General features: G+C 44.6%; 1 protein-coding gene across 1 annotated transcript in view; it reads right to left on the reverse strand.

Moving 5' to 3' along the window:
• The window catches only part of gli2a (GLI family zinc finger 2a), an 89,672-nt gene that overhangs the window by 49,130 nt on the left and 24,637 nt on the right, over positions 1-15,905 (reverse strand). Inside the window, exons 2-3 of the mRNA XM_076081898.1 lie at positions 9,015-9,120; positions 261-466 (exon numbers count right to left, since the gene is read on the reverse strand). Coding sequence (XP_075938013.1) covers positions 261-466; positions 9,015-9,120 — 312 coding nt within the window. The remainder of the gene's footprint in view (positions 1-260; positions 467-9,014; positions 9,121-15,905) is intronic.

Below are 15,905 nucleotides of genomic sequence, written 5' to 3' on the forward strand. Positions count from 1 at the left end.
AAGAGTTAAAAACACATGGAAGCAGCTTCAAAACAATTGTCTTTAAACCCAGAGATGAGGAGTTTATCTCAAGCCCTGTGCCACCTTGTGTTCCTCATGAGTGATACTACTGTTCAGGCAGTTTTTTGTGTTATAGTGGTCGAGGTCGTTATACAGCAGTGTGATGGTTCTTATTTTCCTGTGGTAATAGCAACATCTAATTGTAGATATCAGATCGATATCATAGTCTACATCTTGGTGGTACATGGGGTGAATCTTACCTTCAGCAGGGCTCAGTCCTCGGGCCGCTGAGATCATGGAGAGGGTGGGGCTGCCGTGTACCGAGCGAAGGTAGTGCTCCATGTGGGGGCTAACGTAAGGATGTGGAGGGCAGAATGGTGACTCAACCATCCCAGGCAACCCGTGGGGAGATAGACGGATCAGGGAAATGTCTGAGATGACTGGACTGCCCGTCAGTCCTGGAGGTCTACAAAGAGGAATTCAAAATTAGACCAATCTAAACAAATGATTCAAAGAAAGAAGGTGTGGAGGCAGGAAGGGATAGAGCAGGAGGGTCTTAGGTCAATAGGAAGACAAAAAGCACATAGTGGGAGATGGAGGGGGGAAAGACCTTGTTCTAATGTGATTACTTGTATTGTGCTCCGTTATCATTGTGAGTGATCTTCATTGGTATGTTCACAGACAGGCCTTAACTTCTGTTATTCCACCAAAGTGTCTGCAGTCTCAATCCACTTACACCCTTTCCCCTTCCCAGTCCCACAGCTAATACATAATAATCCCCTCTTGTTCGCCTTCTCCTATTAAGCCCTAGAGCTACAGACAAGTCGAGACCAAGGGCTTTCCACTGCAAGGCTCCCAGGAAGCGTATTCTTTATCTGTTTGGGTGGGCAAACCTACAGGGTCTCTTACATCAGCTAATACATAGTGTCTGATAAGAGAGTGCAACTGGATGCTCAAAACCTGAAGGAGCTGCCAATAGCCACCTTTAGCAAGAAAAGTCAGAAGTTGTCCGACAGCCTGTCGGTCACAACAGGCTGTACAGTAAATTTGTCATCTCTGACAGGTACTTGGCGGCTCTGCTTTCAGAAACATAGACAAGTGGGTGTTATAGTTCTCAACAGCGCCGAGGGGCTGAACTGTAGATAAAAATGTCGGCTGGCGCTGGCGGTGGCACAACCCTTTGAAGGGGCATTAGTACTTATGTCGAACCGAGTGTGCTTCAGCTCTGATAAGAGGCCCGCCACTCCACCGGTGTTTGGTAAGAACACTTGGTAGTGTTCAACCCTCGAGGATGACTATTAAGCTGAGGGGAAGATGACTAACAGGCTGAATGACTGGTTACATTGCTGGTTTAACAGTAACTAATAAATTGTCAATCGACACTGTTGTAGAGATTCAAATTGAAGTGGACTTTTAGGTTGAAACTGCTCTATGGTTGAACAGGCCAGTAGATTACAGTGCTTTACCTGCTTCACTTCACTGTCAGTTAAACATTTCTATTTAAAATATTTATATTCTTTGGTCATTTTGCTCCTATGTTTATCCCAACTTCACGCTTTGTATTGAGAAAACGGAGTGATTTCATGGCGGCCCTGTTATCACGTGTCAAAGATCACACACTACTTACTCCACTTCAATCTGCCTCATAACCGGGCATCCCGTTCCCAACTCGTCGAATACTGATGCTTGGCCAGTGGCCCACGGCGTCTGATACCGACACACTAGAGCGCCCTTAGGCGTCTGTATAGACACAATGGGGGCTTTCAACTAACTCAAATGTAAACCAATCGTAGTCATTATTAGACGTTCAGAGCAAATGACATGGTATGAGGAGGGAGAAAGTCAGAGTAGGGTGGTAGGGAGGGAAGGTTAGATGTTACGTAACAAACATTCTTATTTGAACCCAAACCACTATCTTTTCAGGAGCCTAACCAAGTAGTTCTGTTGCAAAAGTAAACCTAAAAACTCTGTAAACCTAAAAACTAAGTAAACCTACATTTAAAGTTTATTTTGACACAAGTCAAGACACAAGTAGAATCTGTATGTTTCCTTTGAACACGATTATTTTGAAAAGACACCATGCATGCAACGCCATCTAGAACTGACACTAGAGGTCTCAGTCTGCAGCTTAGAGCCACTGACCAAGTCGAGCAGGAGCGATTCATTTGTAAGAAATGTGACCACAGTGACACACTCGTGCAAGAATACAACGACATCAAAACAACAGAATAGCTGGCTGAAGAACAAATTCTGTTTAATCTGACAGTAAAGCAGCCTGATGGCTGCGGTGAACACGTGAGTGTTTATATGTGTGGTTTTAACTCTTGGCAGCAACAACTGCATGTGTAAGAGAAGGGTGTAAGGAATGGTTCATCTAAACGTTTGCCCGGATCACTCAGCTGGAAACATGATTCAGTAATGTTTTTCAATTAAATATGGAGATTAGTAATGTTACATCTATGTTTTGTATCTCTCTATGGACCGACATGCCTTAAGGCCAATAAATAGTAAAGCTGGTCATCTTTCTGGAGAAGCTTAAATATCTTATTATACATCTGAAAAACATTGGTCAGGGGTGTCAAATCATTTGATTCTGGTGAAATGAGTGTGACTGGTTCAGGTTGCAGTTATATGTCTTATATGTCTGTGGCTATGAAAGGGGGGCCTCAGACCTAGCATGCATGCTTGGCAGAACCCCCTCCTGCACCAACCTCCCTTCAGAGTTACCCTGCTCAGTCTCTCATTCACTGTCTCTGTGCGGATGCCAGCCTGCACCCGGGCCCAGCCCTGCCCCGACTCAGGCCGAGCCAACCAACCCAGAGCCTCGGCCCTCGCTCCATTTCCAGTAAGCGCCTGCAGACTGCCGGCCTTGTCCGAGGGCCAACTTTCTGCCGTCAGGCCCAGTCTTCCCCTACAAACAACCATAAAGAGCCCTCTGTTCTGGGCGGGAGGGGAGAAGTGAGAAGAAACAGACGCTCCATACACAAAAACATGCTTCCTTCGGTCCGCCTCGATGCAGCATACAGGGAGCTTGGCAGTGCCGCCTCAGATTAGTGGCTGGGTGCTTCACTGAAGGACTACCTGGGTAAGCTGGCACTGTTGCTGGCTTTCTTTCTTATCAGTCTGGGTGACTCAAGGGTCATCAAAGTAATCACACACTGGGATTCCCACGATTTAGCTAACGTCTAAAGCTATAATGCAATATCGTCTAATATATTTCTAGAATGGATAGAATTTCAGAAAAGGCTCCCTGATGTAATGCAGGAACCTGTTTAACACACTTCATCAATTACCTCCATCTCTAAACGAAGCAAACAAACATTGGGCCTCATGCAGCGAGAGCAGCAATATCGGACACATATACAAAGTTGCTCTTGTTTTTGTTCGTATCCACAAATGTTGTTATTTGGTCAGCACGCATTGATATCTGGGATTCATCAAAGGTTTTCTTATTCTCGCTCTTCTCTTAACATTTTATTGTTGAGAGCATTCTAACAATCTTATTTTCACAGTCCACAAATAGTTTGTCTTACGCAAGTTTTAAATTTAAGTAACATAAAAAAAAAAACTTGCATGAATATGGTATAGTAAAATGTAGATTATTATATGTTTTAGGGTAAATATAATGATTAGGTTGTTAAATTAATACTATTTGTCCACTTATCAACAGTTAAGACGATATAAACTCTTGGATGATATTGAATGCATTTTCCTTTAACGCCAATACTACAGCGATTCCACTGTGCTGAAGTTCTTCTTCTTATGTGATGTTTTTGGGGGCATCTCTTCAATTCGTGGCCATGTGCCACAGTATTTGCACACGGCACAACACCTGCCCTAATATATTGTTTAGTGGACGTTAGCTATGCTAATAATAAACAATCTGCCTCACCCCTCCAATTTATGATGTAGTGGGATTCATCATTCAGCACACCTGGTAACAGGTTGGGTTCTCTCCACTGTCTGTGTCTCGGGCCCATTGGTTCCTACTGAAGGTGTAATTCTTTAATAACTGGTCACAAATGTATAGTTACATTTTTCATTTAATCCACATGTGGTGCTCTGATGAGTGATTTGGTGTATGTGGGACTGTGTGTGTGTGTGTGTGTTCATTGTAATGAAGGAACATGTCAAATAGTGCAACAGTGTGGCTCAATGACGCGTTTTAACAACAATATGGAGCTCTATGGCACTGATGCATCGAGCCGTGGCTACATACGTGAGTACAGTCTCATGTACAAAGAAGCTAATTCAAACACAATGACAGTGATGATATGAGCCACCCCACACTGTGATATGAGAATCCTCAGCGTGTTTCATGTGTTTGCTAAAGGTAAATATATAATCACAAGTGTGAAAATAAATACATTTCGTATCCATTATAATCAACACGCCCCCTCTCCATGCTCCACCTACCTAAACCATTTTGCAACACTTGACTTCAAACCTGCATCCGCCAACAATAGTTATTTGTTTTAGCCCGATAGCAAACCAGCGTGTCCACACACATCACTCCAGCTGCAGTAAATCACTCAAATGACCAAGAGTGTGTATGAAGGCTTGATAATAAGGTCAAATTTACTGCTGTTGCCTGTCAGGAGGCTGCAAATGATAGTCCCGTCTGGCAGGTACCATTATTGAAGCCTTGTTGATCCACCCTTTTTCTGACAAGATGTTACTTGAAGTCAGTGTGTTTTGGAGAGGCGTCAGTCACAGAGGTTGAATGCGAAGCTCTTTGAGGGCCTCAGAGCCCCGGGAGAGCCCTGTCTCTTAATAAGTGGCTGCCATTTAAAGAAACTTCCACCATACCTGAACACGATGGGTGGCTGGCCTGGTGGAAACACACTCTAATCGAAATTCTTCATTGCTGCCAAACAAAAGTAGCAGGAATCCGTCCTCGTAAAGGATGATACTTGAGGAGGGCCAGGGAGAGATCGAGGGATAGGGAGCCAATGTGAGTCAGCATATGACATGCTTTCGACTAGGTAATTGCTATTTGTCTCTGTGTTCTGTGATTCCATGCCCTCTGTTGTTCCATTGTTAAAACTCTGCTGTGAGAAAAAGGGAATTGGACATGGTGCAGCTTGTAGAGCACATGAGTAACCCTGCGAGTAAGTACATACCAGAGTGCACGTGTGAAGTGAAGTGTGGCTTTTTGGAACAGGCAGAATACCTTTTGCCTTCGGACAGGGTCGACTAACTCTTCATATGAACTGGTTATTGGTGGTTATATCTGGTATTTTTGCAAAGGTGAATTTAATCTAGTTTCACTATAGTGTGAAAGTCTGAATGGGCTTTTCTGCAGCCTAACTTAGGAGGTCAGTTACCTAAACCTATCAAAGTAGTTTTGAAATGTAATCTGTTCTATTCCCCCAGTTTACCACAACTTTAAAACTGACTGTTCGGTCCGGAAGAAAATACTTTCCCTCAAAACGTACTTGAGAGTGCAGTTTACTTGTGTGGGAACGTCATTTTGTCGGAGACAGGGTTGTTCTGCAAGTGATGCCTTTGAAAATCATCCATCTTCACTGCCACGAGATGCTGCCCATGCAACCTGTTTTCAAGGTGAGGTGTTAAAGCCACACTTTCAACTTCAAGTTCCCTTTCTGTCTGCCCGCCTGCCCTCCTGGCTGACTAATAAGTTAGAATTTGCCTCTCTGGCATTTTCCCTACTGGCTCGGGGTGGGATGAATTATGATGTGACACACTCCCTTCTGTACTTCTGGGCAGCCAAGGCGATCAAGATAAATCACCACGCTGGCCCACGGGGGACATGCTAAGATCCTGCCTTAGTTGTTTTTGGGGCCCTGATCAGGATGCTGAGGATTTGGACACAACTTGATACTGTATTTCCTAAGAAGAGAGGACTGTGCACAAAGGAGGGGCCCAGTAGAACTATGTCAGACGATGGGATAATACAGAGCGGTAATTATCCATTATTCGGCCCCGTTGCTGTCACATACCATTTAGTCTTTATTGAGTGCGAAAAATTGACGGTGAGACCGTGTGATAAGCCGTGGAAATTTCAGGCTATTGATTTGCAGCTTCCCAGCCTTGTGATTGACGGGTCCCTTGTCTTTCCAGCAGCACATTCCTGGCTGTAACTCAGGGGAGCATCCGAATTCAAACAGCCGTGACGATGAGCCGGTGCTGGAGCCAACAAGCAACAACGTAACATAACCATACGTCTGTCACAACCACTGACACCCAGGCTCGAAAAATCTGTCTCCCTCCCTTTACTTGCTCATCTCCCTACCCTCCATGTTAACCAAACCAAAACAAAGAAGGGAAAAAACAACACAGGCCCGAACGGCTGATCTGTAAACTGTATTTAATCAAAACATTCCGCGCTGTGGGCCTTCAGCAGGCTGATTGCCTGGCAAGTTGGACCACATCTGTTTGTGTACAGGGGCGGTGCGGTACAGGCCGCAGCCCTGCCACACTAGAACCTTGGGAATATTTCAACTTTTGCAGTGCTGCAATTTGTCCCCCGACTGCTTCCCAAAAAGCATAAATACGGGCTGTGGAATGAGCGGGGGATCTGTTTTTCTCATCCGTTGCGTTGTCGTTGCGGTTCCGGGAAGGGAAGGCCGGATTTCGGATGGCTAATTACCCGGTCAAACATACTGGCACGGTGGCTGGCTTTCCTGGCTTGTGGGTTTGTACAGAAGATGCCCGACTACAAAATATGCAGTAAACAGCACACAAGAGCTGTCTCTACTGTAAGTTCATGTTCTACTGTCATCCCATGAGAGGCTCTTCCTAACATGTTCCAGGGACATTGCATGTTTTTTCCCTCTAATGGCTGCTACTTCTGTGAAAGGCAGTGGGACCACAGCTCAAAGGCTACTTTTAAATCCTGTATGAAACACAGAAAGATGGCCCATGATGGTGTTTTATATACGGACACTGTAACCTTCAGTAATACATTTGTCCAACCACCCGTGTGTCGAATCTTTTTGAATAGAGGCATACACCTCAATTAAAACATACCAACAGCCTCATGACGGAGGGATATTGCATGATCTAAAAAAGACAATATTTCTGGTTCTGCTGCATTTTGATCATTTTCTTTGAAAAAGTGACTCAGGCTATGTTACAGGAGTGCAATGCTACATTTTTACACAGCAAATGTTGATGAGAAAGCTAAGAGATAGTCAGGAAATGACATGTTGCACTCAAAGCTGCTGTACACATGGGGTGCGAGCATTGGCCTTCTGAGTCACGTCAATACCCGGTCTGTTCCTTAGCACTGTCAGCCGGGGAGCAAAGCAGGGACCTAAGCAGTGAGTACTGCAGCATCTGCACCATGACAGCTGTGACACTGTGACCCGCAGCCCTCATTATGTTACATGCAAACAGCGATGGAGAGCGCTCCATATGGAGTTAGCGCGATCCCTCAGACAGGAAGTGCAACCCTGACACACAGCAACCAGCCGCCGACAAAACGCTGCCACCAAGCGCCCCGCGCCGACACCCTGCTCCATTTCGCCGGGACAACGGTAATTAGGTGAATTTGGCGCAGTGAAAAAGACAGCTAGATCAAGGTCTTGATGAATTACTGGGAGCACTCTGTCAGAGTCCCGTCACATTAATCAAAACAAAACCGGGTGCGCAGCCACACTGTTCCCTCCTCCCATCTCCTCGCTTTGCAGGTGATGAATAGCTCTGCCGACACTGTGTATCACCTGATCTCGCTGAATTTAAATGTAACAGCACAGTTCTCACAAAACCTCCATTGATCTTACTCCTGGGTTCCCTTCCTGGATTTCGAATATCTTAGATAAGCATAAGGAGGCCTGGCAATGTTAGGAAGGCCAGACTTTTATGGTAATAAAGTCATAAAATAAATTGGTGTTTCTTTGTAGGTCAGGTTAGGATACAAGTTTAAAATCCAAGCACACAACTGGACTATTTATGCTTACCAATAAACTCTGACTTTATGTTCTGAAATGGAATGATTTTTAGAAATTATAGAGACTGTTGCTCGGAAACACTACCGCTTGTGTCCACAGGGACCGCCAAAATCAACGGAAAGTGAAATCCTCGCTGTAGCTTTAAGTGAAACATACTTGTACATGTACTTCTTCCAACATTGTCTTTCACTGGACGTTATCGCAACTCTGCTTTTGTCCGAGAGAGTGCTAGAATTGCCACAACATGACATTTTAGTAGAGGAGATAGCGGACATGTCAACGGTCTATTGTATTGTGCTAATGTGGCTTGTCTCCCTCTTGCTCTGTGTATCGTGTCTGGCTTTGGTGTATTTGAACTTGGCTCTGTCAATGAAGCTCAGAAAGAGGGGCAGTTTTTAGTTCCAGCTCGGGTGCTGACAAATAGGAGGGAGTAGTAGCGCAATTCTCCGAGAGAGAAAGCAATGAAAAGTGACAGACATTATCTACCTCTGTAAACACTCCCTGCTACTGACAAGGGGATCCTATGACTCTTTTGTTGGTCAGTATGAATGATATGTACAATGTGTTCAATTTACTGACAGATTATCTTCTGATTTTAGTATTGATGAATTATTAAACAGGGCCGACGGCCGTGAAATTAATTTGTGTTGGTTACAGGATTTTGTTTCATTAATCTGTAAACATACAGTTGGAAAGGTTAGAAAATCATTATATTCCACATTGTCTTACAGTGTCATATGAATCAACTCTGCCTCAACTCTTCATTAAAACTGATATTAACACGAAGTGAAGTATTCAAACCAAGGACTCCATTCCATCAAAAGGAAATATTCTAGACGTCTCGTTCATCATTTAGTGCACATTTCCCTAAAGGTCAGGATGGCATATTTGGTATGTTTGGAAACTGTTGGATCTCCACTAAAATTTGAAATATACTTTGGTGGATTTGAATAATGTTACACAGAAGGATCAGCTGATATTTGGAATGGGTGCAACGAGCGGCCCACCGGTGGGTCACTGTTTGTTATGGAAGACACACTGTGGATGTCTCCATGATTATTCATTTCACAAGGACTGCCGACATCTAATGGTACTTACCCATGCATGGCGTGGAGTGGGTGTGGCTCGTAATGGTATCGCCCTTCGTGGTGTCTCATGTCGATCGGGATGGGCGTGTGAAACGTGGGGAAGAGGTGGTGGGGACCTGTGAGTGATAGGAAGACAGAAAACGGTCCCACGTCAAAAAACAACAAAATACAGTGAAACAAATGCAGCGAATGATAAATGAAGTTAAATAAGAGGAGTAGTACTGATATAACATAGAACAAGAAATATTAAGGCTGATATACAGTTCCTGACTCATGCCTGCAACGCAGCGTGAGATGCAACTGTACCCTTTTACAGTTCCTGTAATCCAGCACTAATTGAAACCTTCTCCACTGTCTGTGGCTTTTGCCCCGAGAAGCGTTCATTAATGGCCCTCTCTATCCAATGAGACCAAAGCAGGGTTTACACAACAATGAATGTGTTTTTATGTGTCAGACAAAGAATGCACGCATCCACCATTTCCTGCCATAAATGGTCTGATGGCTCGAGGGAAGTCTCATTAGGATAACACAGCCGATCTTCATTAATTACTGTGATCACAACGGCTGAGTAGGAAACTTTACTGTCTTGATTGAAGGAGGAGGAGAGCTCTAACCATAGACAAAAGCTGACTAATTCTCTCCAGTTACATATGTTAAAGTTCCACATGTTTGATGCAGGGAAAAAGAAAAAACACACAGCACATTCAGTTGTGTGCGTGTGTGTGTGTGTGCACTGTGGAGGGACAGAGACAGAGCATAGTGCTATGCAGCTCCCTTGAGATGATCCCTGGCTGCTATTAGGATTCTTTGGCTGTACGGTTCAGTAAACCCGGGATGACCTGGGAGCAGAGACCACCAGGGTTAAAGGCCAAAGCTCAGTGAGAGCAGATCATTATCTGTACCGGAGAGGACCACTGGGACGGGAAATGGGTGCTTCTTCTCACACCGATGTGATGCCAATGTGCCACGAGCAAACATATTGAAGATGTTTAAGTCCAAAGGACATGCTGCCAGAAAAGACATTCAGCAAAATGTATATTTCTTTGTAATGCCATACTCACTATTCTTGTTCTTCTAGTTAGTTTTTCTTATTATCACTTAGTTTTTTCGATTGCAGTAACGCTGCTGACAATGAAACCCCAAACTTCCTGCTTATTTTTCACATTAAAAGTCTGCCAGGAATAGAATAAATGATAGCCATTCAGCCCCTGAAGGGCTTTTAATGTGAAACATCTGTGCAGGACGAAAGGTGTTTCATTAATGGTTGGAAGCAATTAAGGAATAAAAAAAGTAATACTGTTAAAAATGTGGAGAGGTCAGTATGAGTATATGCAGAGACCTTAACCTTATCAAGACAACAGTTAAATATGGAGGTTTATGTTAATTGTAATCCAAAGACCTCTCTAATATAAGCTTGTTCAAAATAAATACCTGGTTCTCAGATATTGATTGGAATTTGCATGTAAAGCCCAGTGTTTTCACGTCCAAGCGATTATAACATCCCGTGGCTTTTCTTGTCAAGGTCTACGTATTCTAAACACCTCCCTGCTTGAGCTGTGCCTAAGGGGTCCTAACAAGGTGTAACAGGACTCTGTGCCTCCAGGCTATGGCACAGCGCTTAATGTTGTTTTTAGGTGATGCCAATTACAAAGACAGACATTACTGCTACTTAAACCCTGATTGAGCCTTTTGTTGCTGTGACTGAGGTAGTCATCATGACGTTGTACCATCTTGTTCTTTGTTAATTCTGATGGGATTACACACGACTGGGAGAGGAGTTTCCCTGAGGGCAGCCCTGAACCGTGAAACATTTGACTGGTGTGGAATTTGTTTAGGAACAAGCATTACACAACAATGATTGTTTTTCCTTTTGGAAACACTGCCATTATGACATTTGCTGAAGATGCAGTTGATTAAGATAAGATTTTAATACAACTGTTTAATTCCTGTTTTTGCGAAACAAAACATGAAAGTCAAAGCTGTCCGAAAGATTCCAGCTTATAGAACCTGCTAAGTATTGCCTATGTCTCTGAAACATGTTAGATCATTTCTACTTCAGAAATTACAGGCAGGCAGGCAGATATGGACAGCAGCACTGGATGTAAGCAGGGAAAATATGTTTCAAACTCACACTGCTCTCCCACAGAATGTGTGAAAATGACCCGTGAACCCAAAGTGAGTTGTAAAAATCCATCTGGTGCCCTGCGTTCCTTGTCTTCTCTCGTCTTTGAGCTCAGAAGGCTAAGGGCTCTGTGTTTCTATCAAGATCTACGCCGCTGGATCTCAGCCAGCGACCCTCCCTTGCCTTTGTGAGCCGGACGGGCGGCCAATTCCGAGTCAACTTGTGTGTTACAAAGCCAAAAGAGGCACCCGGTAAATGAGCGAGAGGGAGTGGGAGCTGGGAAAAGGGGTTTGAGCTTTGTTTCACAAGTGGAGCCAGAAGTTCGGGCTTTGTCTGAGAGCTGCCCCCTGCTTGTGCTGCCTGGCACATCTCTGGTGGAGAGGGGCGGGGGGCACAGGACGAGGAGACTAGACGAAGACAAAGGTTGTGCTGGTATTTTCTTTTCGAAGTATTGGAAAGCTGATCAATTAAACTGTCAAACAGGGCCCTATTCATTTCTTTTCTTGAATTCATAACTTTGCGTTGCACTTTTGTTGTGTTGTGTTTTCCTTTTCATATATTTTGGTTTCAACATGTAGCTTTCTTAACCTTTTTCCAGCTGGGGGAGCTTATATTAATGTAAGTCTTAAACACCTGTCTAACATCAGATATTTAGAGTAGCAGATGAAAAAGCTTTCATGAACTGAGAATTCCTGTCATCGATGATGTCATTGTCAAAACTGTGAGCATGGCTTGGTGTTTTTACCCAGTAAGAAATGATGTCCATTACTGAAACACACAAACAAACACACTAAAATAACCAAGCAGAAGCCCCAGAGGCTGCTTCCCTCCCCAGCTCGGGGCTGCTGAATGTGGGGGCGATAAGGGCTGAACAGGCCCTTCCATCACCCAGACAGCTGCATTGTTTCCCGGGCTGCAGGGACAGCTACCGACAGGTACATGGCCGGGACGATTCACACGCCTCAGCTTCTTGATTTACCGCCCGTCCGTCCCCTTTGGGTGTGCTGGCATGCAGGGTTACTCCACCCTGGGCCACATGCTGTCTATCCAAAGAGTGCAGAGGACTGTTCAGACCGACGTTAGCGCAACGCACAACACAATGTGACATTTGAGACGGAGGATGAAATGCTCACAGTGATAGCTGTCCAGAGTTGTAGAATCCCTTCTTAACCCTGCGCAACGTTTTGGCATCAGATACGTCCACGAAATCATGGATCTACTGCTCAAACCGCACTTCCTGAAACATATTTCATCGTCTCACCCTTTTCAATGCAGCGCTATTTTGGATCAGAAAAACTGCTTAGCATAAGCTTCATATCATAACCGTGATGCCTGAATTTGTCGTCGTTAAAGGTCATTAACTCAGACAGGTAAGGTCCATTGGTGTTCTGTCCTTTTCGGCTATAGGCTGTGTTTTGCTGAATGGTGCATATTTTAAAATTAATTATAATTAATTATTAATTCTAAAGAGAATTTCAACAAATATAACAACAAATGTTTCTAAAATACATTTCAAACCATGAAGTGCACACTTTTGTTGACGTGATCTTAAATCATTAGTCAATCCAGGCCACAGGAACCTTTAGCCGGTGGTCGTTTTCAGCCACTATATATGTGCTCCGATTTCTCATAACGTGTTTTAAGACTCAACATGTCTCTGCCCCCCCGAACCCAAACATCCTGCCACATCTTCTCCTCCTTTTTAGCTTCTCATCTCAAAGCCCCGGTTTGATCTCTCACTAAAGACAATGCCAGGTGTTCGATGTTAACCAAGGCCCCGTCGGGTCTCATGACTCAGAGACAGAAGAAGGAAAAGCACTCTCTCATTACGTCCAAATGAAGCCCCAGATCAGGACCATGCTGAAGTGGAGAGTGGAGTGGGCTCATGTCTTGGAGGAAGTACTCAACGATAATAATAATGCCCTGAGAGGCCAGGCCAGGAATAATTTTGGGAGAAAAAAAAAAGCCTTTGTCGTGCTTTGAGAGAAAGGGGCAGAGAAAGAGAGAGAGAGACAGAGAGAGAGACAGACAGAGAGAGAGACAGACAGAGAGAGAGAGAGAGACAGAGAGACAGACAGACAGACAGAGAGAGAGACAGACAGACAGACAGAGAGAGAGAGAGAGAGAGAGAGAGAGAGAGAGAGAAGTGAAGAGCAGAGGAGTAGGAGAGGTGGGGGTGCTCAATTCAGACAGGAAATTCCAGCAGAAAAAGTTGGCCTGGGTCCTAACTACACAGCGCCGTGCCAACGGCTATACACAAACGCTCATGTGCATGCACACACACTCACACACACACTCGCAATTACACACACAGATACTGATTTGTTCTGCAGTTCACTCTCAGTAAGCAACCATCAAGAGTGACGGAGACAAACACAAATGTGTTACTTTGAGGTTCAACAGACATGCCTTTCTAAAACACAAACACACACACACACACGCACACAAAAAACACTACAGCAAGTGTTATGCCCAAGGTTAATAAAAAGTGTATGTTTAGCCTAATCCGGGAATCCTGCACTACACACACAACACGAAACCTGCAGGTTTAGTTCGCAAGACGTCGCTTCCTCTAGGGCAGTGCATGGGCGAGTGATGGCGACAGAGGGATTAGAGGCTTACAGGAGAGCACGGAACCACTGCCATCTATGAAAGGAAGTCTTAACAGAGTGGCTCTTTACTGTTAACAGCCCTCAGGGAGGGTAAAATGATACCTTTTTTATTGATAGGGGGATTTTAGGCAGAAGGTAAGTGGATTAGGCCAGTGGTCCCTGTAATGACATGAGATGGTTTGAGCGGAAATTCATTAGTCCCTGTGAACTCGTGCAAAGTCTGTATATGTTATGATGTACACATCAAACACTCTCCCTGGGAAGACTAACGCTGTTGTTTTCCAGAGGCTTTGAGCCAGCGCTGTGAAGAGAGCATGGTGCCTGAAGCTTGTCACTGTTTTATAGCACATTGTGAAATCAGATGTTTATATTTCAAATATAACATGTGTCCATTAGTCAGTAGTTGTGGCTCGAGCTGGGTACACTTTTATAGAACAGACCGAAATGTGTCCATAGTACATGCTATTCAAAACTGACATTGAATTCATGCTGAGATTAGCAATTGGCCCTTCATCAAGTCGTGCCTCTCAAACGCAGACTGGCCAATCACAGCGTAGCGTCGGCCAGCTCTGACCAGGGTCCGACCACTATCCGGCTCTGCTCCAAAGGCTCTCATGTAATCCTTTCAGCTTTTCTTCACTTGCAGGCAGGTTTAGTGGATTTGGAGCTAGTCATGGTTGAACATAATAGTGATACTTCTTACCCAGTGAGGTTAGAAGGAGATAAATGTTTCTGAAACATTACGTTTATACGTAAAAACCTGTGGAGCTAACATTAGCAGACAGGAGAAACTAGCGTTAGCGATGCTAGCTACTGAAGATATACTGAATGTATAAACATGCTGCTTTTGCTTTTTAATGATTGTAGCAGTAGTTACAGGTAGTTCTGAAAGCTAGTGAGTAGTATCGTATCGGGGGACGGGACGCGTGACTGTTTCTAATAAGAGCATAATTGTATTCCCTCACACTATATGCTAACTTAAGTGACCTATAGACACTTTAGGTCACTTTAGGCAACAGACTCTGAGTTTTGTTTCTGGGGACCGAACAAAGGTCAGTATCTTCAAACTCTGTTTTGGTCTTCACCAACTCCCGAAAAATATAACAGGCACATTTATTATTGAGTGTATTCTGATGAGCTGGGCGTATCAGCAAATGTGAGATTCAAATCTGAAGATGGCCGTGTGCCTGTGTTTATATCGCGTTGCCATGACCCCCCCCAGATGTGTTGTATCTCCTCATAGGGGTTGTTGTGAAGCTGCTAGGGCCTCCGCTCCCGCCCCAGCGTGTTTACAGATCCCACTCAGACCCAGCTGGCCTCTCTCCTCTGCAATCAGTCTCTGTCAAATCTGTACGCCGGCCTCAGCCAATCACTAGTCTCAGCGTCAACCCCAGAAACCCACCACCAGTACGATCCATCACCTGGGCTACAAGGTGCTGCACCGCCTCTCCTAATTGTTCTAAAGACTGATTGCTACCAAGACCTTATCTCACCTGGGTCGCCATCAGCTGGTTGTACTAAAGTCCATTCAGTGTGAAAGAGGAACCATGGGGGAGTAGCATGACACAAAGAGACTCTTGCTTTTGTCAGACGCTTGCACCTCTTTCTTTTTCCTTTAAAATATTTCTGAAATTGTACTTTTCCTAAAAACTCTGAGAATTGTTATGATCTCATCCCTCTGAGACCCATTAGTCGACTAAAAACACAGAAATCAAAGTTCCAAAGCTTTCATCTTGGACGTGGCGCTATAATCAGCGAGTGTCCAGCAGCAGCACTTGCGGATCATTGCCTTACGACGGTCATGCATCACCCTGCCGTAGTGGTAGGCGTTTAGCAGGGCTGGGTGTGCCCTTCATGTGTGTGTGAGTGTGTGATGCTAGCCTACAGGTAGCCTGGCTTAGCAAGCCTCTCCTTGTGGCAGGCAGCGGGCCTCTCTGTGAAGACTGATGAGGTGTCAGGATAATCAGCTTCCCGTGCAGACTTCTGATTTATCGCCTGGCCCCTTTAGAGCACAGGTGTAGGGCTGATCAAGTAATTAATGCATTGGGTTTGTTATTGTTGCGGCGCTGCTAATTTCAATTCAGGAGGATGCAAGTTAAAACGAGATAAAACCTCGGCCCCAGTTGGAGAGGGTCCGTCGGGCTGCACAGAGAGGAGTGATACTTGA

The sequence above is a fragment of the Anarhichas minor genome, unplaced genomic scaffold, assembly GCF_050575085.1.
Source record: "Anarhichas minor isolate MPS153535 unplaced genomic scaffold, ASM5057508v1 ptg000087l, whole genome shotgun sequence".
Taxonomy (NCBI): domain Eukaryota; kingdom Metazoa; phylum Chordata; class Actinopteri; order Perciformes; family Anarhichadidae; genus Anarhichas; species Anarhichas minor.